This window comes from Tetrao urogallus (genome assembly GCF_951394365.1).
Source record: "Tetrao urogallus genome assembly, chromosome: 15".
Lineage (NCBI taxonomy): Eukaryota > Metazoa > Chordata > Aves > Galliformes > Phasianidae > Tetrao > Tetrao urogallus.
In genome coordinates, this window is record NC_136828.1 from 12,803,590 (window position 1) to 12,830,257 (window position 26,668).

The 26,668-nt window shown below is 49.1% G+C and overlaps 1 protein-coding gene across 1 annotated transcript in view; it reads left to right on the forward strand.

Annotated features, from left to right (window-relative positions):
• Window positions 1-1,392: 1,392 nt before the first annotated feature.
• ADAP1 (ArfGAP with dual PH domains 1) overlaps window positions 1,393-26,668 on the forward strand; it is a gene marked incomplete at both ends in the record, with an annotated part of 37,897 nt that continues 12,621 nt past the window's right edge. Inside the window, 4 exons of the mRNA XM_079543029.1 lie at window positions 1,393-1,477; window positions 7,994-8,124; window positions 9,115-9,206; window positions 13,293-13,375. Of these exons, the coding sequence (XP_079399155.1) occupies window positions 1,393-1,477; window positions 7,994-8,124; window positions 9,115-9,206; window positions 13,293-13,375 (391 nt within the window). The remainder of the gene's footprint in view (window positions 1,478-7,993; window positions 8,125-9,114; window positions 9,207-13,292; window positions 13,376-26,668) is intronic.

Sequence of the window (26,668 nt, forward strand, 5' to 3'; positions counted from 1 at the left end):
GTGCTGGAGCCGGCTTAACTCTCCGGCATGGATTTAAGCCCCTGGTGGATGTTGGTGCTCTGCTCCAGGTTAGTGTGAGGATCTGAACAACCAAGGTCGCCTGCAGGCACACACCAGCTGGAGGCTGTGGCTGCAAGCCTCAACAAAAGGGCTCTGTTTGGGATTATGCCTTCGGTTAGCATGGGAACGAGTTTGCAGATGTCATCAGCCTACACGTGTACAAGCAGCAACCCTCGGCGCAGTGCTGCACAGAGTCAGCAAGGAGCAGCCTGACGTCAGTTGGGAACAATCAGAAATTGACTCGGTTACAGTCGCTCGCCTGACAGCACAAATGCAAAGGTCATTCGGGAAAATGTATTTCAGACAAGGGGAGCATTGTAAACCTATCAGGCCATGATTTTGCTCCTACTTAAAGCTGCATGCGGTTTTCTTTGCACAAAACGCTCCCCGGAACCTGCGGCTCTGCTCACATCCGTGTAGGCTGGTGGGATCGAGGCAGTGCTGTGCTGTTGGAAGGCTTCCCAGAGCTGCATGGAGCTTCCAGGTGCTGCTGCCTCTGGCCCCACAGCAGCGCAGTGGGGCTCAAGGGAGCAGACAAGGCTGCGTGGACCACATGCGCTCAGAGCAGTGTCACTGATGCCCGCAGCCTGTGTTTGAGAGGAGGGATTCTGCAGGGGTGAGGACAGCAGCCTCAAAGCTGCAGATCTGAACCCCTCCTCTCACAGGGTTTCCCACATCACCGCCCCGGGCTGTTACACGCCCTTTGCCCCTTGGCCACATGAGGGGCGAGGGCGGCTGCAGCCCTTGGCCCCAGCGACGCAGCCGCGATGCCCCGGGGACCCTCACGTAGCCGGTGCCAGCGGTGTGCCGCATCCCCAGCGCTCGGAGGGGCGATGAGCACCTGGAGGGGCAGGCCTGCCGGGGGGCACGGAGGGGAGAAGGCGGTGATGTGCACCTGAGGACGGCGGTGAAGAAAAGCTGGTGTGAGGAGAGAGGGGGTTAGGGAGTCCTCCAAAAGGCGTTACCGGGAAAGAGGTGGCCCCAGCCAGCGAGAGCACCCCAAGGGCAGAGCTCAGTGGGGGACACCGGGGACTGCGGGGCTCCGGTGGAGAGCGGCCGCTGGAGGTCGCGGGCGAGCGGCACGGGGAGCTGCCGGCCCCCGGGGCCCGGCGGAAGGCGGAACCGGCGCCGTGCCCGGCCGGGAGGGAGGGAGAGAAGGAGAGAGGCTGCGGGGCGAGGAGGCGGCCGCGGCAGAAACCGCCCCGGCGCTCCCCCTCCCGCCGTTCACCTTGCGCGGGGCGAGGGGCCGCATGGAGCAGCCCCGGCGCCGCCCAACGCGCCGCGCCCCGCGATGAAGCGCCGCTAGCCGCGGCGGATCCGCCCGCAGCCCCCATGGCGAAGGAGAGGAGCAGGAAGGCGCTGGTCGAGCTGCTCCAGCGGCCGGGCAACGCGGCGTGCGCCGACTGCGCCGCTCCGGGTAAGCGCGGGCGAGGGCTGCGGCACCCGCTCCTCCCCGGACCCCGGTCTCTACCCCGAGCCCCCGCCGGCACCGGGTGGGGGGGTCTCGGCTGCTTCGCGGTGCCGCTGCTGGACCGCGGTGCCGTCGCGGCGGGTCTCCTCCGCCCCGCTGCGGCGCAGCGCCGTGCCGCCGTGCCATCGTGCCGCCGCCGCGTCCGTGCGGCAGGACAGGTGTCTGCGCTCCGACCTCCGCCCGGCGCTGCCGCTGCCGTGTGCGGGCACCGCGCGCCGCTTCAGCGCGGGGCTGCGCCTCTGGGAGCCGGGCTGCGGGGGGGGACGTGGCGCTGGGCTCGGCTCCTCGCCCCCTGGGGCCGCGTGCGCCGTGGGGGAGCGGAGCCCGGCCCCGGCTCTCGCTGGGCACCGCCTGCCTGATGCAGCAGGACTGCCCGGGGGGGGTCTTAGAAAATCGCATTGCCGCTGACCCCCTCCCCCATCCCGTTTTCTTTTTCCTTATTGCCGCATGGGTACACCGAAATGTGCGTGAGCTTACGTGGCTCTAAAGGAGGTGTAGGGATGTCCTTTTCAACCTCCGCCGCCCTGTAGGTTAAAAATAACCAAAAAAAAGAAACAAAACCTACTTCAGCTGTATCTTTGCTTTTTAACCTTCTGGGTATTGATTTATTGGGGATTTCAAGATCTATCGGGTGTCACCAAACAGCACGAACCGTTACCAGTGGCTTTATGCCCCAGTCGACATCTCATGAAGCCGCAGCTCACGCAGCCCTGTGTCCCCAGTATCAGCTGGAGAGGACAAAGAACTTTCTGCTATTTGGAACTGCTGTGCAGCTCTGCTCCCACCCATCTGCGGGCTGTGGGGCTGCAGCTGCCCACCCCCAGCTGCCATGTGGGCACAGCAGTCGCTGCATCCCTACAGTCTCCCTTCCCGGAGGAGAGCACAGCGAGCCCATGCTGTGCATTTCCATGGGGTGACACTTCCTTGCCCTGTGCGTAGTGCTAAGCCCCTCTGCAAAATGGGGACTTCATCACATAGATAGAGATGGAGCTGTAGGAGAGTAAAACAGCTCACACTGAGGGAAGATGGTTCTTGTTAAAGTCTTTAAATGGGTTTGTGAAACAACAAAGCCATTTTGCTTTCAGTGACGCTTGCGTGCAGAGATGTCTGAGATGTAGTGAAACTCAGAGAGGATTGGGGCCAGTGTCTTTTGTTAGACAAGATGTGCTATATTAATACCATCCTGCCCTCTGTCACAGCATTACTTTCTTGGGACTGCATCGCTGTTATTAACCCCAATTTTTTTAGCCATCACTTTGCTTTGGTGTCTTTGGTAAAGGTGAGCTGGTTGCTGTGCTGGAAAGTGCTCGTCTGCTCAGGGTGGCAGTGGGGATCGGCTGCCCTGGGTTGTTCTGTGGGGGCTAAGATGCATAATTGGTATCTGTGAGTGACACTGAAAATATTCAGGCTGAATCCTGTTACTCGTCCTGGGCAGGGACAGCAGGCATCTTTCTGAGTCATCTTTCTGAGTCTGGTGATGTGGGACAGGAGCCTGGAGAGCCTCCAGACTGGTGCGCATACTTTATCCATTGAGAAATGGGATATGCAGAGAGATAAGGATGAGAGCTGGTGCCAGGCAGACAGGTAGGGACAGAAAAGTGATGAAGCAGAGAAGGTGAAGTGAGAATGGAAAGAGTGGAGAACGAACAAAAGATGGGAAATAGCACAGAGCTGTGTTCCCATGTGGTCGTGCTGCTGATGTGGTGCAGCTGGGGTAAGCAGCAACCAAGAGCCCTGATGGTTATGGTTGCTTCTCAGCTGAGCGTGTTCCTTTCCCTGAAATCCTGAGCTGGAGCCATGGTGAGAGAGTCACTCAGAGAAGGGCTGCAGATGACAGAGGCTAGGATGGGTCTGAGGGATAGCAGGTGGAAATTCTGTGTCAGCCAGTTTACTCACGTGTTTGGAAACTAGCTGGATTTTCTTTTGTTCTTGGGAGTATTTCTTTCAGAAATTGACCCATCAATGGGAGCTTTTTTCTCCCTGCTGTTAAAAAACAGATTTTCTTTTGTTAATGTGGCTCACCTGGGTGCCAGAACAGCAGCCACAGCCCTGGGCTGACGGCTTGCCTCAGGTGTGACAGGCTCATGTAACTAAAGCTGGGTTCCTGGTGCAGATGAGCTTGCACTGCTGTGACAAGGCTGTGACCATGCAAAAAATCAGCTCCAAAACAGACAGGGAGCATTGGCAGTGCCTGTTCTCTTGGTCTGCATAAGGAATTTTGTCCTCTGTGGGTCATCTCTTGGCTGGATCCTTGGTGAGAGCTCCGAAAAGCCTACCCATAGTCTGGGTCTGGGCCAGCATTTGCCACTTAAATAATCCCAGCTGAGCATTACCGACGTATCCTGATCCTCAAACCAAGGCTGTTTGCTGTCAGATCTCGAATGGCGCTGAATGTGATGCTCAGAAAGGTCAGGTCTGTGCTCTGTGCCTTCCCCGGGGCTGGCAGGAAAATCTCCAGTGCAAAAGCAGGTCTTCCATTGAGTTCTCCCAGACAAGGTGTTGAGGGCATGTCTTGGGCTGGGGGAGCAGCAGGGTCTCTGGCCTGGATGGCTGGGAGTGTGGAAAGGATGCTAATGTCGAAACTGAAAATGAGAGTGATGAAAAAACCGCTGTGGCTGCTTCTCACTCATGCAGCTCGTGTTTGTTGAAAGGCTTCTAGTTTGGTTTTCATTACTTTGTCTTTAAAGGACCTTAGTCTGCAAGGAAAGTTCTGAGTAAGAGCAATACTGAAGTTGCAAAAATGTCTTCCATCTGTAATGGATGAGGCTGTGTTGGCTGTGTTTGTGAGACCCAATGGTGGGGTTGGAGTCCCCACAGTGCTGTTACCTGCGGCATGGGGTGCTGTGCTGTCACTCTGGTGATGGAGGTGGGGCTCCCAGGGGCTGATTTGCAGCATGGTTGTTTGGGTGCGTTACAGATATGCCTTTTTAATTTTTTTTTTCCCCTAAATGATTCTTTGTCTCAGGCAATCTTTCCTCGCATCACGAGATGAATGATTATCTCGGAGCACAACGAGACCTTGAGTATTTCTCTCTTTGTTCCATTTCTCTGTGACTTAGGGTTGTGTTTCCACTGAGTGAGGTTCATTTTGCAGTGCAGGAGGACAGTGTGTCTGTGAAGACATAAGTAGAAATCCCAGCAAAGCAGTCCTGCAATTCAAACCCTCTAGCAGTTCATGTGTTTCTTGATTTTTTTTTTTTTTTTTTTTTAAACATCATTTCCATCTTTCTAATTTGGGGTGGATTACTGGAACTTGGATCCTCAAAGGAGAATAGGGAATATCAGCCTTTCAGTACGTGGGGCTTGCGTGGATGGGGTAGAGAAGGAGCAGAGATTGAGTGACAGAGAGGAGTCTCAAAATGCAGTGGGTTTGGTGCTGTGCTATGTATCAGAGCCTGAGGAGGAGGATGTGAGCTGAGGTGGATTGCAAATACCCTCCTGAAGCCCAGCACTATGATTTCTGAAGCAGGTGAAGCTTTTCCATTCCCTTGATTTCCTGAAGTAAGGGTGGTGATTAGAGGAGAACAGCTGAGTGCCAGGGATCGTTTGATTTGCTCTGGATTAAGGAGGGCATGGAGAGGGATGGATCTCAAGCCTCATTCCCTATCCACTCATTGGTCTAAAAACAGCTATTTGAAGGCAGGTGACTGAGCCATCCGGTCCTGTCATCCACACTGACATCCCATCCCTCTGAGGAGCACAGGGCTGTGTGCTGCAGCTCGTGCTGTCTCTTTGCCCCCACCACCTCCCACTGGAAAGCTGTTCTGCAGCTTGCTGCTCCAGTGCCGTCAAACGGTCTTTTCATTCTCAAGCTAAAAGTGGAAACTTGTTCCCGCACCTCCATTGTCCTCCAGCTGAAATGGTTCTTTTTCTTCCCAGGAATTTTCCAGCTCTTCTACCTTGCAGAGCAGAGGGAAGGGTGCTGGGGGTCTCCCATGGCAGCGTGCTTAGCTTGGTGCCACCTTGTGCAGGGAAAAGGAGCTTCTGGAACACAGGGCATTGAGAGGGGCAGCTCTGTCTGCCTGCTCCTGCTGGAGCCTGATCTGAATCCAAAGCCTTGGCAAGTTTAATGCCTTCACTGAAGAATTTTCCTCCTTAGAGAGGAGTGCTGGTAGGAGGCTGGCTTCAGTTTTAGTGTCTTTTATTGTTATTTTTAAACATGCGTGACCAGGGCCTGCTAACTAACCTCGTCTTTTCCCAAAGTAAATAGCAACAGAACTGCAGTGCTTTGCACGAGGTTCTCCTCACTGTGGTATTTTGCAAACCAGCAGAGTGGCAGCAGAAAGGCCTTTGTTTATGTTGATTGCACGGAAATCCCTGTGCTTACATCTATGACAGGACACATTACCTTTCTTGTGCAGGATGAGAAGAGGCTCTGCCTTCCTGGGGAGGTCCTCCTCTCTCTTCTGGTTGCTCCTTATTGCCTCAGACAGGAGAAGTTCTGTTTCCTCCACATCCCTTCTTATGCTCAGTGACGTTGGGTTGAAGCTGCAGCTGGTTTGCTGAGTGCTGGGTTTCCCTGGGCCTTGTCATAACAGCCAGGGCTGGTTTCTGAGTTAAGCTGTGTGACCTGAGGGTTCCAGTTTTGTTTTGGATGCTTTTCTGAGCTCTGGAGCTCAGGAGCCTTCCCTTTCAGATGAACAAGATGTGAAGAAGTCATCCTCAGTGTCTTTCTCTGGAGTTTAGCTTTGTTCATCTATTTATTTATCTTAAATGAGGCTGTTTCAGGTTTTTATTTTTAAAGTTGTTCTGATCTGTTTGCAGGTGATAAAAAAAAATCTCTGCCCTGTTGTGCCGAAGTTTCCTTTTCCAACTGTGTAAAGACATAAGGATTTAATCACATGCTTGATAAAACATTATCTCAGAGTCTGTGTTAGCAGTCATTTGAAGAGTTGAAGCCTCTGATTAGACAAGGGTTGGAGATCTGTTGCTATTTGCCATAAACTGGGTTTTTTTCATGTTTTTTTTCATTTTTGTGCTGGAGAGCAGAAGTGAAGGCAGAGTCTGGTATGGCTGGGGAACTCTTTGCTGCCATGATCTGCTACCAGCCCCTGCATGTCTGTGGGCAGAGGCCGTGCAGTTGGAGTTTGCTGACAGTTGTGTCACAGTTGTGTGGGGTGTGGGTGCCAAGGGGACCTCTGGAAGATGGGAAGGGGAATCCTGCACCCTCCTTCCTGCCTTTGGGCAGCACGGGGTCACAGGGATGCACCAGGATGAGTGCTTGCTTGGGTTCATTACCCCCTGCCTTGTCCAGATGATGCTTACAAATTTGCTAATTGTAGTGGAAATGCTAAGTCACGGCTGGAGGCAGTGATGGAGCACCTGGTGGGAAGGCAGAGCCAACCCAGGGGAGCTCAGGTACATGCAATGCAATGTCCAGAAGGGTGAAGCCAGGATCCACCCCGTCCCAGCCCTCATTTAAGGGTTGGCAGTGGAGGTGAGGGTATCTCACTGGGGAGCCCTGCATGCCTGAGCTCTTCCAGAGGTAGGCAAATTTTCTTCCTTTGTTTGTGCATCCAGAGCTGCTGCTTTTGGGCTTGTCCTCGTTTGCTGCAACCAAAGACTTTGTCACCCTATTATTTTTGCTATCCTTTCCATCCCATTTTAGCATTACACTAATAAATTATTTTACCAGTGATGTTTTGGAAAGACTTCGCTTGGCATTTAAGCTGGTTTGGGGGTATTCAATACTTAGCAGTTTCTTGGAGGGTGCTAACTCAGCTCCTGGGGCTTTCTGACCTGCTGACAGGCACTGCTGGGTGCGCCCTGCTGTCCTGCAGTCTGTCTGTATGCTGGGCACTGCCTCGTGGCAGCCGCAGCTCTCTGAGGAGGAATGTGGAGATGAGGGATGGGTGTTTGAAGTGCTTTGTGTGAGATGTCAGCTCAGGGCTGCATGCGGAGCGTGGCTCTGCTCAGAGAAAGCACAGAGCTGCTACTGCAGCCTTTTACCCTTGCAGCAAGGGATGGGGCCTGGCCTGGCCTGGCAGCCCTTTCTGCATTCTCTGTGCTGTGTTCCCACTGTAAAACAAAGAGAACAACCTCCCAGAATAAGAACAACCAAGGCAGGGAAGCAGCACAGGGGTTTCCCTGAGCTGCTTGTTTTAATGGGGCAGTTCCTGCTCTGCACATGCTTGCTGGGTGGGCTCAGCTGGTGAAGGCTGGGCGTTTTGCTCTTCGTGTGAGGACTGACTTCTGGGGGAGTCTTGTGTGTATATTCTCTGTGTATTGAGTTTCTGTGAATAAGTGTTGCTGCTGGGATTGGAGGCCTGCTGACAGTCATACCAATTATACTGATAACTAGTATAAACTAATGCATATCTTGTGTGCCTTTCTGATGCCTTTCCTATGATGGAACTTGGACCCAGTGACTCCAGACCTCCTCTGCTGTCCTGTCCACCTCTCCTTCCTGTGCTGAATTTGATTGAGCAGCCAAGTACTGTCTCCTCTCCGTTTTAATTTCAGATCCAGACTGGGCATCTCATAGCCTAGGGATTTTCATCTGTTTGAACTGTTCGGGAATCCATCGCAATATTCCACAAGTCAGCAAGGTGAAGTCGGTCCGTCTGGATGACTGGGATGATGCTCAAGTGGAGGTATGTGCACCTCAGGCTTGAAATGCCAGCGAGCTTCTGTCATTGCATTTCACATCACTGCTCTTAACGCCACCTCACCAGCAAAGCAGCAAAACTGAGTCCTGTCCAAAGAAGGTATGGCAAACATGATCCCAGAAGGCATTTCTAAATGGAAGTCTGTGATGTCGTACTTATGAAATCTGATTGAAAAATGGAATAACTATTTCATGAAAGGGATGGGAGTATTTCCTCCACCCCTATAAATGAGCGTGGACTGTGTAGAAATTATTGATCCTAAATGAACTGTCTTCTGTTTCTCCTGTTACATCCACTCTCTCCTGCCATCCCTGCCCAGCTCAGCTGTTCCTGGCTTTCTTCCACTGAGCTCTGAAGGCTTTTAAACTCAGTGTCATGAAGAACTGTACCCTTGCAATGTAAATCCTCTCTATTTATGCAACCAAACAGATTTTGGTGATGTTGCTAAGGCGAGCCAACCAGGACACCTGTGTACTTTGCCTGTTCTTATCTTTAAGGGCACAGAGAATGATTGCAGTCATTGATTTTTACGTTTTGTTTTGTAGATTTGAGGTTTTTCAGAGAAGCCGCAGCTCACAGTCATGTGTTCTATGAGAAAAATAGGCCTTTGTGTTGCTTGGGCTTTTCCTTCCCTGATTATTTTGCTTTTTGTTTGAGTCAACTGAATATATAAACTCAAGGACCTCAAAAACATGAAAATGGTGGGGAAAAAAACCTTGGAAATAAAGAAAAATACAGGCTTACCTGTAGTTCTGGTTGTACAGTTGACAAAACGCATTGAGCACGGCCTGCCCGGAAGAGGATGTTTCTCTTAGACTTATAAAGTGACTTTAATTAAATAAAATTTATGAATAGGGAAAGATGTGGCCCCATCCCAATTAGTTTAGTACTCTGAGGAAGCAAAGGAGGACAAGGGAAATAAACCCCAGATTAACGTTTCTTAATTCTTTCTCTTTATTCTCTTCTCTTTTACAGTTTATGGCCTCAAATGGGAACAACGTAGCAAAAGCAAAATACGAATCGAAAATGCCACCGTTTTATTACAAGCCAACATTTCTTGACTGTCAGTAAGTAAAGAGCTTTGCTGGTAAACAGCTTTCACTTGTTTGTGCAGCTGCAGCCTCTGTCGTATTTTAGTTTTAGCGTGATGTGTTTTTTTCAGCTGCAGAGGGGATTGCATTCGTAGGAAGCCCTGAAAATCTGTGTCCTTCTGAGCACGTGTGCTAGAATTTATTCCACGCAAGGGATCTTATTTAATAAGTCCTGTTGAGATGATGTGGAGAAGTCAATAGCTTGTCTGTTCCCCAGACTCTTTCGAGTTCCTAAAGCTACAGAAATGCCGATTTCCACCCATTGATTTCTGCCTTTTCAAATAGCCCTTCTGAACCAAAAAGTAACTTGCTTTCCTGAAATAGGAGGGGCTGATTATTATTTCTAAGTGTCAGAATGGTGGATTTTTTCCTTCTTCTTATTCCTTTTCTCTTGGAGTCACACATCTTTTCTATGGAGACAAGGGAAGAGCTGCTGTATGCTGTAGTTGAGCCTCCCTTGTTAGCTGGAGCAGGCCTTGTAGAGTGAGGCGGCTGAGCAGACAGGACATGCTGCACAGAGCAGGGAGAGGATGGATGGATGTTGTTTGTTCCATGAGATCATTTTCTAGGGCCCAATCCCACAGTGCACCAATGGGGTTTTGTGTGCTTTTGTATTAGCAAGCAGGTGAGCTGTAGCCTCCGAGACCCCCTGATAGTGCTGCTTGAGCTGGGTGTCACCAGGGGAAGGTTTTGTTCAGCGCTGTGCTGTGGCAGTGCCCAGTCTGTGTGTCAGGCTCTGAGATGCATTCAGCCATTGTAAGAGGTGCACTGAATGGAAATGTTGGAAGCACTGGTAGGAGCTTCTCCTCTGGGAGATGTTGGCTTTGGGTAGAAAGGTCTGCTGTGTTTCCCCGGTCCAAAATCCCCCTGAAGGTGAGTTGAAGGGATCCTGAGCACCTTTCGCGTCCTCAAAGTGACTTTGTATTCTTATTCCTGTATTTGTCCTCCTGCAGCATGCAGAAAGCCTTTTTTTGGAAGAGACAGGACACCTGTCACCTCCGTGAAGTATCTCAGTGGTGCATCCCTTCCCCAGGCTGGGAAGGCCCAGGCGTGAGCAGTGCTGCCTGGCCTGGCAGTAAAAAAACCATTCCTTTGTGCACCACTGGCAGATCTCAGTTTTGATCTAAAATGGCTCCTGGCAGCAGTTTCCACAGCATTTACGACTGCAGGAACGATTTGAGCATCGGCCAAACCGGTGTGTGTTGTGGAGTGATGTGCTCTGAGTGCTGATCTTGCCAGGGTTATTTTTCTCAAGGAAAAAAAGGCTTGAACCTCTTACCTCTCCTACTGCTCGAGCACCTGTGCTTTGTGGGACAGAGCCCAAGGAGAAGCTGCCAGGAATCTTGCAGTCTCCACAATGTGCAGCGTTCATCCCAGGGAGGAGTTGATGCACATCCAGCTCTACATGGCAGCTCTGTTGTTTATTTTCTTACTTCATTTTGGAGGAAAACTAGCTTCAATGACAGTGGCTTTTCCCCCTTTTTTGCAAGGACGGGGCTTTGGCTTTTGGTTTTTGGTGATGGAAAAACGATTCCTCAGAGAGAGCAGATGGAGGAGGTGGAGGGGACTGTCCATTCTACTGCTCCATTCAACAGACTGATGCTGGAAATCCAGTCTTTCCTTAATTATTTTTTTCCTTTGCTCACAGTTTCTTACCGTGTTAATTACGAAGACCTTTCTGTTCTAATTGCCAAAAAAATGACACCTCCCTGTAAGCAGCAGCCTGCCAGACTTTAGGTGGGCTGCTTAAAGCTTTTGGACTTGATCCCGAAAGCTCTGCATCTCTGTAGTTCGGGAACAGTGCAGTTATATTTTTCTAAGAAACACAAACTGTGTGTTTGCTGTATATCCCAACACCAGAAATACCAAATCCCAGCAGGCAGGTGCTGCAGTCACTTGAGTGATAGAGCTGTTGAAATGAAAGAGGGCTTGAGTTGCAGGGCCTTGTATTGGGCATGTGATGTCTGCCCTGGGTTATTTATTACACCTTCACCTCAAGAAAAATACACTTGAACAGAAGCAGAGAATTCTGTCAGCAGCACATCTAAAAGTCCCCTGAAGGCGTACTTAAAATGAAACGGGGATCAGATCTGAAGTCTCCTGGAAACAATGTGGAGACTGCACGAGGGACCTGAGGCCTGGCCCTGCCCTCTGGTTGCCTTCAGATCCTGTAGATACCAGGATGAATTCCTGTGCCTGTTTAGATTCATACAAGCAGTGCCAGTGATGCTGGGATTTAGCTCCAGACTCAACAGCAGCTTTTTATGGCAGGATTGCCTGTGTAGCAAGGATGGTCAAGTGCCTACTCAAGCTCTCTGTTGCCCATAAGGAAGATGCTGGACTCCTTGCTGTCCTCTTTGGGTCTTTGTTTTGGTTTCTTTTGCTGGTTCTGCTTTCTATAAATAACAACTGGAGCAGAGGCTGCAGCCACTGATCTTGCACTGAATCGTCCTTATTGTGGACAGCTCTCAATGTGTGTTGATTTTCTGGGGGGAAATTGTAGCTGAGAGATCCTGTGTTTGTGATGACACAGAACAGAGGAAGAATGTTTGAAAGTTGTGTGGGTTGGGAATGTGGCATGGCTGGGGTCTTGTCTACCCTGGGACTCACCATTGGGACCTCCTGTGGTCTGGCTTGAGTGCTGGAGAGGTTATCAAGGGATTTTTGCAGCTTCTGAGGACACCCGTTTGGACACGCTGCCTTGTGGCTGATCAGTCTGTGCTCTCCTGCACAGCAGCTGTGGAGAGGCTGAACCACTGTCAATGACAGCATCTTGGGAAATAAGTCATTGCAGAACAGGGTTCCCTAAGGCGTGAGACCAGCAGGGTGTATCTGTTGTAGTATTTGCATGATAGAGCAAGAGCGTTTTCCCATTGCTGCACGTGAAATTTATTTAAGCATTCACATTGGAAGGCTTTGGAACAGATGCAGCTCCTGCTGATCCACTGAAATCAGCTGGAACTGAGGGTGGTGTGAATTCTCTTCCTTGTCGTTAAATTCCTGATGGTCTGATGGTTGAAAAGGTCCAAGTTTGGCTATGGTGATAACAAGCTGTCTGCAGCAGTGGGTTGGAGAATGGAGAGAACAGTCAGAAATCTAAGTACTGGTGTTGATTCTGTGATCAAATTTCTGGAGGTTCCTTGATGAGTGGCAGAAGTATAGAAACAAGCAATTAAATGCTGCTGTCGGTGTCATCAATCTTCTTCTCTTAGAGCCTAACGTGGTGTAGATGGTGGATCCAGAAAGAGCCTTCTGCTCAGCCCACAAATCTCAGTGCACAGCTCTGCAAAACCAACCTGAGCCCCGTGTGAGGATCTGAAGATGGGCTGTACTCAATCCAAGGTGTAGCACAGGGTGACAGCAGAAGAGAGATGCCCCAGCAGCCAGCCACGTGCTCCTGGTCTTCTCAAGGCTTCGTGTTTTTTCCCACCTTTGTTCTTTCCAGGAGGCTGGCTGTGGCTGGGTGTGACCATTCCATGTCCTCTTGTGCTTTCATTTTGAAGAGACCACCTATGGCTTCCTACTGTTGCTTGTTTGGGAGGTCCATAACACCTTACAATGAGCTCCATGTCTCTTGAGTCACCTCCCACCTATGGGCCATTGTGTGCGTGCATCACACAAAATGTACCACGTTTCTATTCTCATACTGACAGCTTTAGCACAAAGATCTTTTTTTCTTTTTCCTCTTGTTTGTAGTTTTGTTCTTTTCCTTCTTCATTCAGTGATGCCTTTTACTAAAGAATCCAGTCTGAGGGGCTTGGTTAGAATTGTTTGTACGGTGAGGGAATTTTGTGCAGAGGCGGCCTGGGTGGGTGGCAATGGGCTGTTGTGTTAAATCTGTAGATTTTCTTTAGTACAGTTCCAGTAAAATAAGATGTGCAGGGAAACAATTTGTTGTCCAGCAGAACATGGAAGAAGCTCTTGAATCTGTAGCGTGCTTTTTAATCTTTGGAAGACTTTTAAATCCCAGTTGTATTTTGATTGCAGAATTAATGGTTATGAATTCTTCCTTAGTTTATCTTGGACCATGCCTACTTCTCTGTGTATTATGTTTTTTTCCAGACTGCTGCGGGAACAGTGGATCAGAGCGAAATATGAAAGGAAAGAATTCATTCACAGTGAGAAGCAGGAGCCTTATTCTGCAGGTAGCCAAAGAAACTTTGGGCAGATCAGTGTTTTGATGTCCATTGCCATTCCTTTCCCTTGTTTGTGTTTGTATTTACTTCGTATTGATTATTTCTCATATGTCGCTAACAAAGTGTGATCTTTAGTGAAGGATTAATCCTGGTGTTCCCTGTATTTGGTTAGAAATATTGGAAATGTTGATGCTGGATGGGAGAAAAGTGATTATTAGGAGTCTTTCTATTGACTTCAATTGGCTTTTCATCCGCTCTCAGGTTTGTTCCTGATAGCAGGAGGTGTAAGTGTGAGTTAAAATGGAGCTAAGAGCGTTTGTCTCATCAAGGTTGCTTTTGCTTTGAAAAGATGAGGTGGGATTAATGGTGCAGTGTGGGTAATGGTCTATAAGTGCTAAGTCAAGGGGATGAGATGCTTTCATTAAAGAAGGGCAGAATTTGAGGAGGCTCAGGGTTGGAATGGGCTTGTTGTGCAGCTGCACCAGCATGAGAACGAGCATTAGCGTGCCTGAAATCAACTGGACACTGTTTTGCTATATGCAAATGGACTTTAATTTATTCTGCATATTAAGTAGTTGACACCAGCTATGTGCATGGATGACTCTTGGATAATTTCATTAACAAGGACCATGTTCCAGATGAAAGGTTAAAATACTATTTTCATGCTGCTTCTCAGGACTGATAATAAGCAGGTAACTCCAGCAGTTGGCTGATATTAAGGCTGCAATTAAAATCTGATCTCATACAGACTCTGTTTATGCTTAGAGGCTTTCTGCTCTGCTGTTTTGTATGTATGAAATCTGCACATTGTGTGCTATCTGTATTCGTGTACAGTACGCTGCACATTTTTATTCTAGGTTTTCAAAGCAATCTTCTGGGGTTGGACATGTAGTATTGACAGTAAGTAATTGATTTCTTAGACAGATTTGGAACACATCTGCTGACACGTGTACGGTGTTCACCCAGGAGTAACGATGCAATTTTGTACCGTGCAACTTTTAGCTGTGAAAGCCTGGATTCAGCTGGAGCTTCTTCAGGCAGATGCTCCATTTTAAGCACACAGAGCGAGGAGTGCCTTCCTCTGCTGTCTGGGCAGAAGGGCAGCGGTTCTGAGAAATACTACAGGAGAGCTCAAACAGAAGCAGTAGGGTTTTCTCCCCTCTTTGAAGTTCAGCCACTGTTAAATGCTGGCTGTGGAAGAAAACGTAGCAAATCACTTTAAATGAACAGAGCTTGGAGGAGGAGAAGGGGGAGGGAAGGCAGACTGGTAGGTATTTGTAGGTTGAGTACTGATGTTTTTAGTTAGTTACTATTTTCTCTGAGATCTGTATTATCATTAAATCCAGCACAGGAGCTGTGTAAGAGACCTGTGCAACACTGACCAGGACGTGATTTGTTCATTCTTCTGGATGGGAAATTCCAAGGGGGCATTTGGCTGCTCCCTGGGGTGACCAGGTTTGTGTCACAACATAACAGTGAGGAGGTGGGGACCAAGCTTTCAGTGCCAGCTCTTCCCTTCTACTTCACCATAACAGCTCCAAAGCGTGGGTGCATTCCTGTGCCAAACTGTGCTCCTTCTTTTGGATGATGTGGCATAGCTCAGCTGGGGCACTGCTTTCAGTTCTTTGGCTGTTAGGTTGGGATCAGCTGTTTTTCAGGGCTGTGGCTTGTGATGTTTGTGGTGTTGGGCCATCAGTTTGCCCATTCGGTGTAAAGCAGTGCCACTAAAGAACTGGTCTGAACTGTGCCATCCATAAATGCTCCAAGACAGACTGCAGTCTGGCACCTAAAGGAGCAGCTCAGCCATATCACATGTGCTGGCTCTGTCCATACCACTGCTGGCGGGGTCATTTCAGTTTGGCAGCCACAGCAGCAGTTTGGAGGATGCACTCTGTGTGGGGCAATCCTTGTGTGCCTGCTGGGAGCTGCGGAGCATCTGGGCCACTCTTTTCCATTTGTGACCTCCTGAACTGCACAGGGATGCGCTGGAAGGGGACAGTAAGGCTGCTCTCCTGCTCACCCCACACCCTGAGTTTGAGTTTCATTTAAGTGTATTTCTTTTATTTCCAGTGCTGCCTTAGACCATTTTTTCTCACCATTCTGAATTCCCTGAAGGAGTGTTAGATTACCAATTTCTAAGCATGAAACATTTTGTTGTTAATAGAGACGTCAGTATCCATTTTCTGGTGTTTGCTGGAAGATTTAATTCCATTTTCCCATCCCAAGGGCAATTTTGCTTTCTGACACTTGCTCAACAATTGCATAAAAATAAGAAAATGCTGTTTGTGAGCAGTTCTGAGTAACATCCTTTTCCTGGCAGCCTGATGAAGCCCTGGTCGGAACTTCAGTGTCTTGCTTGCAGAAGATCCTTTGGGGAGAGACTACCTGGAGCCTGTAGATGCCAAGCAGAAGCTATTGCAGCCCAACTGACACACCTGGGAGAAATGAGTCCCAGGATGAGAGGGTCAGATGTGCAGCTCAGGACTAAGAGATCGTGTAGGGCAGCCTGCCAGGAGGACGCAGCAAACTCACTAGCTGCTGGTGAGGGATATAAGTGAGATTGAGCAGTGTGGGATGCAGAGGCAGTGCTTGGCCCTTACACAGCTGCCCCCAGGTGCTTGCACAGCCCCTGAACCAACAGGAAATTGCCCTGTGTGATAGGAGGCGATGCAAGGCAGCGCAGCTGGAGCTGGGAAGCAGAAAGACACCTTGCTCATACAGAAATCCCTGCGATGGGCAGAGCTGTGTTCAAGCAAGCTCTCAATCCTCACCCCAGAGAAGAGCCATGGCTGCAAACCCATGGCCCTGCTCCAGATGTCGGCTCTCAGGGATGTGCTGCCATACCTGCAGTCACAGCTGCTCTCCCTCAGTCCAAGATTTCAGTGCAAATCCCTCTAAAGGAATTGTTACAGTTCCTTGCTCCATAGGAAGCCTATGGGCATGAGCACGTGCGCTGCTTGCAGCTGCAGCCTCCAGCTCCTGTACCATGGCTTAGTTTTTCAATCTCTGATGGTTTCATTCCTCCTGATGAGGCGTTGTTAATGAGTGTGCTAGCACCATTGATTTTAGTGCGAGGAGTTGGTGTGAGTTCAGGTAGTGCAGGAAGATTAGTAAAGCAGTGATTAAATGCTTCGGTGGTCCACTATCGATTCTTAGGTATGTCCTCTTATATGTTTGAGTTCTTAATTCTGCTCTCCTATTAGGGCTAAATAATTTGATTGTCCTGGCCAGGCGTCATAAGGCAAAGCATTATTTACACACCAGGAATCACAATTAACGCGGTGTTGTTTTCCTCATGATGCTGATGCATTTGTTGTACAACAAGACAGAGTAAAACTGATTTGGAGACCTTCACATTAGTGTGTTTGAGGATGATTTTATCCCTTCTGATAAATGAACTGTCTCAATTCCTGTCAGTCTCCAGCTAATTGTCCCCTCTCCAGGAGTTTAATGAGGCACAGGCACTGACATCTCATAGAAACAAAGGGTGCTATTAGTTGCTCTGAGGTTGGATTTGGTACTCCAGGTAGTTAAAAGGTTTGGATGTCTTCCCCTGCCACTGATTGGCAGCAGTTATAGCAACACCTTCTGAATGTCTTGGTGAAAGTTGCTTCATTTGAGTGCTTTTGATTGCTCTTCATCAGATGGGTTTATTTTAAGGGAAGATATGGAGGAAGCAAAACAGAACAGTGGCTTTAGGTTTGGGCATTATGATATTATATATTGGTAAAGGTGCAGCTGATAGAATGCAGCTCAGGCCATAGACAGGAGAATGGGATGTGTGTGTGGCCAAGAGGAAGCAAAAGGGAGCCTTTGGATCCTGCAAACCTGGCTTTGGCTTCCGGTGGATCAACTGTCTCATTTACCAGCAGCATGCCAAGAGCACCCAGCTTTGGATCTTTGCTTTAACAAATGAAACAGGAGCACTGCTTTATACTTGCTGTTAAATCTCATAACTCCCGTCAGGAAAAATGCCCCAACTTTACAGTTAGGTTCAGGAAAGCACTTATCCCCAGGCTGAGCATGGCCAGTGCAGCCAGATGGAGTTTATGAGTATCTTCAGCAATGGCCAGTCTGAAGGGAGTTGGCACCTTTTTCTTGAAAACATTGGTCGTGTCTTTCTGTAATGTGGCATCAATTTGGGTAAGTCCTGGATGTTCATGGAAACCATGCAGGTCAAGTGCAGCGTTCCTCTGGCCTGCACTTGTTTCCAGCAGGGATGCCCTTAGTGCTGTCCTCTTCCCAAGTTTGTTGTGAATCTGTGTTCTGTTGAGATGGAGATGCTGTGAGAACCAGGTGAACATCATGGATACAAGGAGCAACAGCAGATTGGGCTGTGTCTTAACAACAGTAGTGGCCAAAGCCATATGAAGAATCGTTGGACCAAATACTTGAAAACATTTCCACTTAAGCAAAGGCAGGATCGTGTAGTTTGGGGGAAGAAAGAGCCTGACTTGCTGGTCTTCTTAAAGAGTCCAAGCAAAGGAGAGCAGTGGCTCACCAATGAGCTGCAAATTTACAAGATGTGTGTACTGCTAAGAGATTATTTATGCCACGTATTGTTATTTAATAAGGTCATTGAGGTAGTTCAGTGGTGATTTACGGGCTCAGATGGGAATGTAGTTGCTTTCCAGCACAGTGTGAACAGATGGCAGGCATGGGGTGAACTTTGTGCAAGCAACAGCTTCACCGAGTGCAGCTTTCTGCAACTTTGCTGCAAATGCTGCTCCCATGTATTTCTTGTAAATAGGCCAGTGAGTCCTATTGCTGTTAATTTTGCAGATAGTCAATAACAGGAGCAGATTCACAGATAAAACATGCTGCTACCAAACCTGTATGCCACTCTGATTGCATCCTGTTAGGACTGGTGAAAGGCAGTTCTCCCTTACTCACAGCAGATGCTGTTGCATATCTTTCATGTTGAGACATTTGTTTTCCATTCGGGATGGGAATGCATTGTTTGCAGTGAGGAAGGATGTAAATACTAGCAAGTGTCATTGCTTTCGTTCTTTTGTCATGGGAGGCTGGAGCTCCTCAGCTGGTGCAAATTGTCATAGGTCCCATAAAAACAGTGGAGGAATTCAGACTGACACCAGCTGAAGAAGGAAGGCAGAGAAGACCTCGGTTGGTTGGTAAGTGTATATCTGAGGGTGGTGGCCTACTGCCCTGCAGGGTGTGAGGCAATATAGTGTTACTGCAGCTTCACATAGCTTTGGCCTCAGCTGCTCTATGTTCCATGCAGTTATGGCATGGAGTAGATCTCGTTGTCCTTATTCAGGGCTGAGAAGGGTGAGCTCTGGTTTTACCTGGGTGGCTACAGAGAGTGCCATTTGAGGGTGTCTGTGCACCTCACTGTGTTCTCCGGACACCCCGAGGACTGCTTTGCTTATGTGTTGTTTTCTATTTGTCTGCAAATACGATAGCAAAGTAAATTACGAGGCATAAAAGAATGCCCTAAAATAGTAGAATCTGTTAATGTGCACCTTCTATTCCATGTGGCTCTTGCATAACTTGGGAAGCAAGCTGAATTAATTTTCCCCCAGCATTTGCACAGTTGGAAGGTGCTCTGACTGCAAAGAGAAAACGCGCCGAACGTGAATATGTTCCTTCTCACTGTGAGAAAGACACCCTTGTTAGCTCAGCCTGACCTGTGATGTAATGCAGTTTATTTTGGGCCTGATCAGACAAAGCAGCGAGCGATGTTGCAGCTTAAAGCCAATGATTTTAAATGACAAACCTCATCTCTGCTGTCACTTCCTCGTTTCAGCTACAGGCCAGCAGTGCCATGGTGACACTGCGCTCTAGCATTCCTCTCAGCCTCAGGAGCAATCAGAGCAAGGAAATAAAGATCACTGGAGATGCTGTGTGTTAAGACGCTGATGCACACAGTCCTGAAGGAGAAAGTAGTGCAGGGGCTGAAGTGCTGTGTGAGCCATGCCCAGCCCCTTGGTTTGGCATGCATGGTGGGACCTGACAGTGCAGGCAGAGGTGGGCTGAGCAGGGCTGCGTCCTCAGAGCTGTGGTTCTTTGTGAGATAAGGAGCAGAGAGAAGGGAGCAGAAGGAAGGCGGCAGGGTTCCAGCTGTTCGTGGCTGCAACTAGAAAGGAAAGGTGGTCGGGGGTTTCCTCGTGGAATGCCTTTTGTCTTTGTTTTGTCATCAGTGGTTCTTGCAGGAAATGGCCAAGTTCAGTGAATTCACAACCTCGAAATGCAGTCAGTAAATTAGCAGGCTTCTCATTTGCCCATTTGTGAGCTGGGTGGAAGATGCCCAAAAGGTCTCAAATCCATGTGGATGATGCAAAGTTATAAGCAGTCTTTAAAGCCAATCCTTACTGCGTGTCTGTGAAGAGAACAGAGCCGTGCAAATTAAGAGCTTTTCTCCTTTCTTCTGTTTTTATGTTGGCACGTTTTCCTTAATGCCAGTGACTTGAGGCTCTTGATTTACATTATATATAGAGAGAAATTTAGGAAAAGCCTGATTATGATGGGCTCTTCTGCCATTTTTTGCAGTTGAATTTCTGAAGATACAGCTTAGCTCCATCTGTAGTCTCCATCCAAAGACTCGAGTGTGTCAGGAGCTTCTGTGAAGGCAAATCTTTGTTTAACCTCAGTGCACGCAGGACAGATTGGCCAGCAGAGCTGTCAGAAAGCTTTAGTGAGCCTCGATCTTAGCCCTTGGAGAGGAATTTTCAGTACAAAGAAACCAGTTAATTTATTTCTCCTGACCAGCCTCCAAGTGGAGCCGCTGCTTTGTTCTGGCTGGTTTTTAATGTCACCGTTATCTGATGTTACTCACAAAATGGATAAAACTCTCTTCTCGTGCTCGAAAGGCTTAAGAATTAGAGCTCAGCTTTGAGCTCAGCTCCAGCACATTCCACTCTTGTCCTTCTTTGATGAATCCTGTGTTCAGGCTGAGGCTTGGCTGCAGTGCAGCAGGAAGGTGAGCTGCGCTCAGTGGTCTGCAGAGCATCCATCCCAGCCCAGTGCTTTTGGTGCTTCTGGCTTTCCTCTGCCATCCCTGTGAGCAGGTCCTTTATGGACGTGGAGACTGAGATACAAAGAGGTCTACTGCTGAAAAACAGCATGAGTGAGGGCAGCACGGTGTTTTGTGGAGCCTTATGCAGACTTCTGTGTGATCTGAGATTTGGACAGAGGAGAAGAGATGCTTTGTGATAGGAAGACGTGACGGTGCAGTGTGTGCTGGTGCACACATCATGACTGCACCACTACTGCTTTCTGTTAAATCATGGTTTCCAGTAAATCTCCAGCAGCTGCTTCCACTATTGGGCTCTTACTGGATTTCAGCAAAATCTTATTACAAATCTCTGTTCTGATCCTGCCATTGTCCGTAAGATCTTGGCTGCTCAGTCCCTGACCAATAGAAAAGTAGAAAAACGTGCCTGGAGCAGTGGGGAGATGCTGGAGGGAAAGCGGAGTGACAAAGCCCCTGCAAAGGCAGTGCAATTGTTTTGCAGATGATGTCACTGGTTGCATTTCGAGGGCAAGCATTACACGTGGATTTCGAACTGGTGCAGAGGTGCAAAAATTGCTCTTGCTCAAGCGAGATTATAATCGAAGAATGTTCAGCAGAAAGGGGTATGTGGGTGACTGTACTGGAACTGCAAAACCTGAATGTCTGCCAACACAATGCAGCTACTTCAGAGCTTTACTTTTTTTTTTTTTTTTTTCTTTTTTCCAAGTTGAATATCAAGGTTACCAGAGTGTGTTGTGCCCTTGTCAGGAGTGGGTTAAAGCAGAAGCATCCCTCCAGCAAGCGGCCTTGTGAAGCCTCCTCATGCAGCCAGAGGCACAGAGAGCTTCTGTTCTCTGGCATGACATCAGCTGCGGGTGGCTGGAAGGTGACATGCTGGGAGCCAGGCTCCACAGGCACTGGCCTTGGGAGCGCTCTCCTGAGCCCTGGAGATTGCTGCTGGACACGGCACCGAGCACGCAGTGCCTGTTCAGAGCCCACGTGCTCTTCCTTGGCCATGCCTGGACTGCTGGACAGGCTGGTCATGCACAAAAAATGGTGAAGGAAAGAGGAATGCTGGTGAGTGAGCTTGGTCAGCATCTTTCCTGCTGGCCCGGCTGCCACCAGAGCTGGTGGTGGCACTCTGTGATTTCTGTGTTTGTTTTTTTTTTGGAGCCCAGTCTTGTGATTTGGGAGAAAAGCATGCTATTTTTAAGCATCTTTCCCCAGCAGGGCTGAAAGTATTGGCATTTCTGCTGCTTGGTGCTTTGGGGATGGGGAGCACCCAGCGATGGGGATGTTGTGGGGGAGGCAGAAGACACCGCATCTCGTGCTGTGTCCTGGCCACGACAGCATCTGCATCACCACTGGCCAATGTTCAGTCCCCTTTATATTCCTTCCTGGTTTAATCCTGCATTTAATATTACACGGCACCTGCTGCAGGATTGAGGGGAATGCTCTACTTGGATTGAGGGAAATGCTGTCATTGCCTCCGATCAAACGGTAGCTGCTTCTCCTTCCTCTGCATGCTGTACCACTGCTCTATTTGGGCAGCAGAACTTGGCAGTGTGGCACAGGGCAGGTCACCTCGCCTGCCACCTTCTCTGTGCAGAGCACACACTGCCCGGCTGGGCTCACAGGGGAAGCATCCATCAGAAAAACATCCCCAAGGTAAAACAGCACTGCGTATGGTTTCCAGCCAGACATCAGCAGTGGGTCCAGCCGGGGCAGCGTGTGGAGCTGGGGCTGTTGGAGAGCCCTCTGCACAGCCCTGGCTCCGGGAGCAGCTGCTTTGCAATACAAATGGCTTAAACATCAAACACGGACCGTACTGCAGCGCAGACAAGGCGCATCAAAGAGCTGTTTAGCAAGCCAGACTGAGGAGAAGGATGCGATCACAGCACGGCTGTCGTCTTTTTGTTCCTGGTGACAGGGATGTGCCTGCGCTGCGTGTCCCGGTGCCAGGCAGGCTGTGTTTTGGCAGGGCGATGCGATGTCATGCGCCCAGAGACTGACTCAGCCTTTTGCTGCTTTCTGTCGGTGCTGCTAAGTGCTGATTCTCACACAGGGCAGCCCCTCTAAAAATGCGATGCCATCTAACGAAGGCTCCATTAAAATCAAAGGAGGGCGCTGTGCCGTGTCCCTGCGTTGCTGAAATGAAAGCATGCAGTGCCAACAGCACACAACAACAGAAAAAGCTGCAAATGCAAAAGCTTTTCTTTTAGAAATGCCTTTGGTGCATTTTGACTTTTTTCTGCTGTTCTGTCTGGACTGTGGTTAAAGGCTGGGAACTGCTCTGTGCTCTCCAGGAACTCTTGAGTGCTGCAGTGACCCAGTGCTGGGGTGGTGGAAATCAGCATTCCTGTTACAGATAGCTGATGTTACAAAAAGAGCAAGGAGTGCAGAGCAACGTGCTGCTGGCTTCAGCTTTCCTGAAAGCACACAGGCAGCCAGAGCAGCAGGTGAGAAGGTGTAGGTCTGAGTGGGAGAGCTGGAGTTGGCCCAGTGGGGCACTGGCACTGCTGGCTGCAGGGCATGCAGCTCTGCCAGCTGAGGCTGCGTGCTCACAGCTACCTGGGGCTCCAGCTGTAATGTTAACAGCTGGTTCTGTCAGGCTGCCTTCAACACAGCTTCCATCCAAGCTTCTATAATTAGCCCCTCAGCAGCTTTCTTGCAATAGGAGGAACATAGGGAAGCAGAATGGTACAGGTTGCAAACCTTACTCCAAGCGCACAGGGCTGGCTGATTAAATTTTAAATAGTTGTGGTTTGGTCTTTTTTTTCTCTTTTTTTTCTTTTTTTCTCTCTGAGTGCTTTGTACAAATAGCTGGGTTAGGGTTTGTTCTTTTCCCCCTCAAAAAAGAATGAGTAAGAGGTGCTCTTTCATTTTGCATCATCCCCGACAGAAAGATTTACGTCAGTCAACTCAACTCAAAGATGTTTCACTTGTGGTCAGCTTGGCATCAGGTTTATGTGCTGGGTTAGCAGCAGTCATGGGATTGCTGCTTGTTGGGGTCTGAAGGCATCGCTGTGTTTTGGGATGGGGAGTTCCAGGGGGTTGCTGTGCCTCTGGGCTCTCAGGCTGCCTGGTGAGCTGTGGGATCATGGGGTGTATGAAACCCCATTATTACTGATGTCAGCCCTCGGTAGCTTTCCCTGTCTGAGATGGTATTGAAATACTGCGTTTTGGTGTTGCTCAGACTGCCTGCTCTTGTGACCTTGGGTTTCTATAGTCAGCAAATTAATCTATTTTAAATGGAGTAGAGCTAAAGAGAAAAATCAGGCCGGTTCTCCACACTTTTGACAATAAACTTTCAGAGAAAGAATGGGGGAGGCAGCCCTTTCTGTTTCTGGAGGTTTCTGGAGGCAGTTCTTGGTGTCCTGATCTCCGCAGTGCTTTCGTAGCGCAGTGCCCTGAGGCCAGAAGGCTGCTGCAGCATCTTGGGTAATGGAGGGGTGGGGATGGGGAGGAAGTAAGCTATAACTCAGTGCATGGAAAGCACTGGTTTCGTGGCAGCTCATCCGAGCTTAATTGAATTGCTATTAAAGATCCGTTCTGTGTTGGAGACCTGTGCAGGGCCAGGCACTTTTTGTCTCTCACCAGATAAAGAGCGTTTTTCCGGAGTGATGTCATGTCTTTTTCTGGAGTTTGCCTGGGATGTTGTTGCTGAGCCTTAAATCAAACTCAGCTGAGAAGTGTGAGCACTTCTTAATGCCTTTCTGCTCAGCCCGTCTCCATCGCGGGTTTTGTAATTCTGTGCTCCAAAAATAAAATGCTGTGAATTCTGTAATGCTGTGGAAGGATGGGGAAGGTTTGGCATCTGGTGCTGCGTGACGAAGCAGGTCAGCATGCTATGAGTGGGCATGAGCTTATCAGACCTTCAGCAGAGAGCTGCTCAGCAGCTGGCTGTGCTGCAGTAATGCTAGTGTAAAGAAGGAGGAGCAGAGAGTTGAGAGGTGTGCGTTGTGTTTTCTCCCTTGTCTGAGTTTTCCCCTTGAAACCTTGGACGCGGCAGAGAATTTTCCACGTTCTGCTCTCTCTTGGATGCAGAATAGGACTGGAAGGTGCCTCCCTGGCTCTCCCAATGGGACTGTTTCTAAAGATGTTGCTGCAGTCAGGGTGGGTGCGCAGCAGCTGCGTGGATGATCGTGGTTTGTTTCCATAGCCTGCTCTGTGAGAGCAGCGGTGGTGTGGCACAGTGCTAACAACAGCATATCCCCAAAATGTCTGAAAGGCAAGAGAGGTGCACAGCAGGGTGTGAATTTCAACCTTATGCGCATTGCAGAGACTGGAAGGAGGAATTACAGCATAGTGATGACAGTAGGAATCTTGATCAATGATTTATTCAGGCCAGGATTGAGCCCAGATTTATGTAATTACAGGAGGTCGTACAGTGGGACCACCCTGCTATGGGGCTGAGGGGCAATAGGTTCAGTAAAGCCAACGTAAAGTAAAGCCAGGCTGTGGCTGTGCTGCTGATGCACCTCCCCCCGTCCTATAGTGCTGGGAGCATCCAAACCAGGGCTTTCTGGGGCAGCTGGGATTGCAATAAGTCCTGAATTAAAAATTCTCCCTTCCCTGCATAAAGCAATAGCCCTGACTGTAAATGTGTCAAACACTCAATAATAGATGATCAGGAGCCATTAGCACTGCAGCAGATGTGCTCACAGCCATTTGGATTTCTCTTCAAAGCAAACAAAGAGGAACGCTGGGTGTGTGAGAGGATGGGCTTCCCTGATTTATGGTCGTGTGGCAGCACTGCCTATATGGGGGGAATGCTTTGGAGCAGGGAGAGAGAATCCTAAACTGCTTTGAAGTCAGTGATGAAGTTCTCTGCTGGCTTCAGCAAAGCTCTGGTCAGCAGTTAAGTTCCTCTCATCCTTGCTTGGGTTGATCGATGGGAGCTGCCACCCATGCTGAGATTTTATTTGCTGGTACGGGAAATAGAAAATCCATCCAAAACTGTTCAGGGCTTGGAATGTATTTTGGCTTTTCCCACAGCCTGAGGGAAGCCCAGACCTTCAGGTGCTGCCCGGGGCTCTGCAGTCATTTGGAGCCTCAGCCTCAGCAGTGCGCAGCTCAGCACAGCCCGTCCGTGGCGCACGCTGTGGGAGGGAATGCTGCCCATCTCCATCGGTCCTGTGTGGGGCTCTGGGCATTTAAAGTTCAGTGCTTTCTGCAGTGTGGTGGGCAGCCCTCAGCTTCCTTCTTGCTGGTGCATCCTTTTGTGCAGCTTTTGTGCGCTTTGTTGCTCAGAGACTGCAGGGAGGGCTTGCTGGGCTGCTCACGTCCTGCCCTGATCCCTGCTTTGGGATTTTGTGCTAGAACTCCAGCTTGCAGCAAAGTAATGCTGCTGTTGTAGGGATGCTGCCATGACTTGGCGCTGCGTGCCTGTCCTTAAATGTCTTCTTTCCCAGCTTCTCTGTAAATCAGACCTCAGATGTATTCAGTGCTGGTAAAAGGGATGAACATCGCACTGCCAACCTCTCAGCTTTCAACTGCCTTTTTGTAATAGCAGACTGGATTCACAAGATGAAAACGTGAAGGTTATTTACCTGTAACTGCTGTTCTCTGAGCAGCCAGCAGCTCCCAGGTGGCCGTGCAGGAATGCCACTCAAGGAGGAAGCATTTGATTTCCAAGTAAAATTAGATTCCACGTCCAATTCTCAGTAACACAAGCACAAGGCTTCCAGTAAAGACTTGCTCTGTAGCAGAGGGTTTTAACCTCTCAATGCAGATACAATCTAATTGCACTGCAGCAGCTAACTATTGCCTTATCTTCAATATGTAAACGCTTGCTCCATAATTAAGTTACCAGGGAAGCTGTACTGTATCGATGATCAGTTATGAAATAAACTGATAATCTGATAAAAGGGAGGATGTATTCTCTACAGTGCAAACCGAACCTGTTCTGCCTACAGTGGTCAGGTAAAGACTTGAGGATTTTACACCTCATTATATTTCCCCACTGTTCATTCCTCCATAGCATTTTCAGGGAGGGGAGCTCTGGCTGGTGGAGCAGCTTTAGCAGGAATCGCTGTATCCAGTGGAAATTTTTAGCTGGCGAGTATCCTTTGCACCTCCATCCCCACCTGCATTCATCCCAACGGTGGCACCCTGCTGTCCCCACCTGTCTGGTTTGGTCGCTCTCACCCAGGCAAGGTGTGATGGGATCCCATCCAAGACACCTTCAGGGAGCATTAAAGGCTGTATGAACATCTTTGTCACCTGAGAGCTACTCCGTAGGGAACGATAGCATGTGATTAAAGAAACTGGTTAAAAACAGCTTAGGAAGCTGGATTAGGTTTATAATCTCTTATTATGGTTCCCTT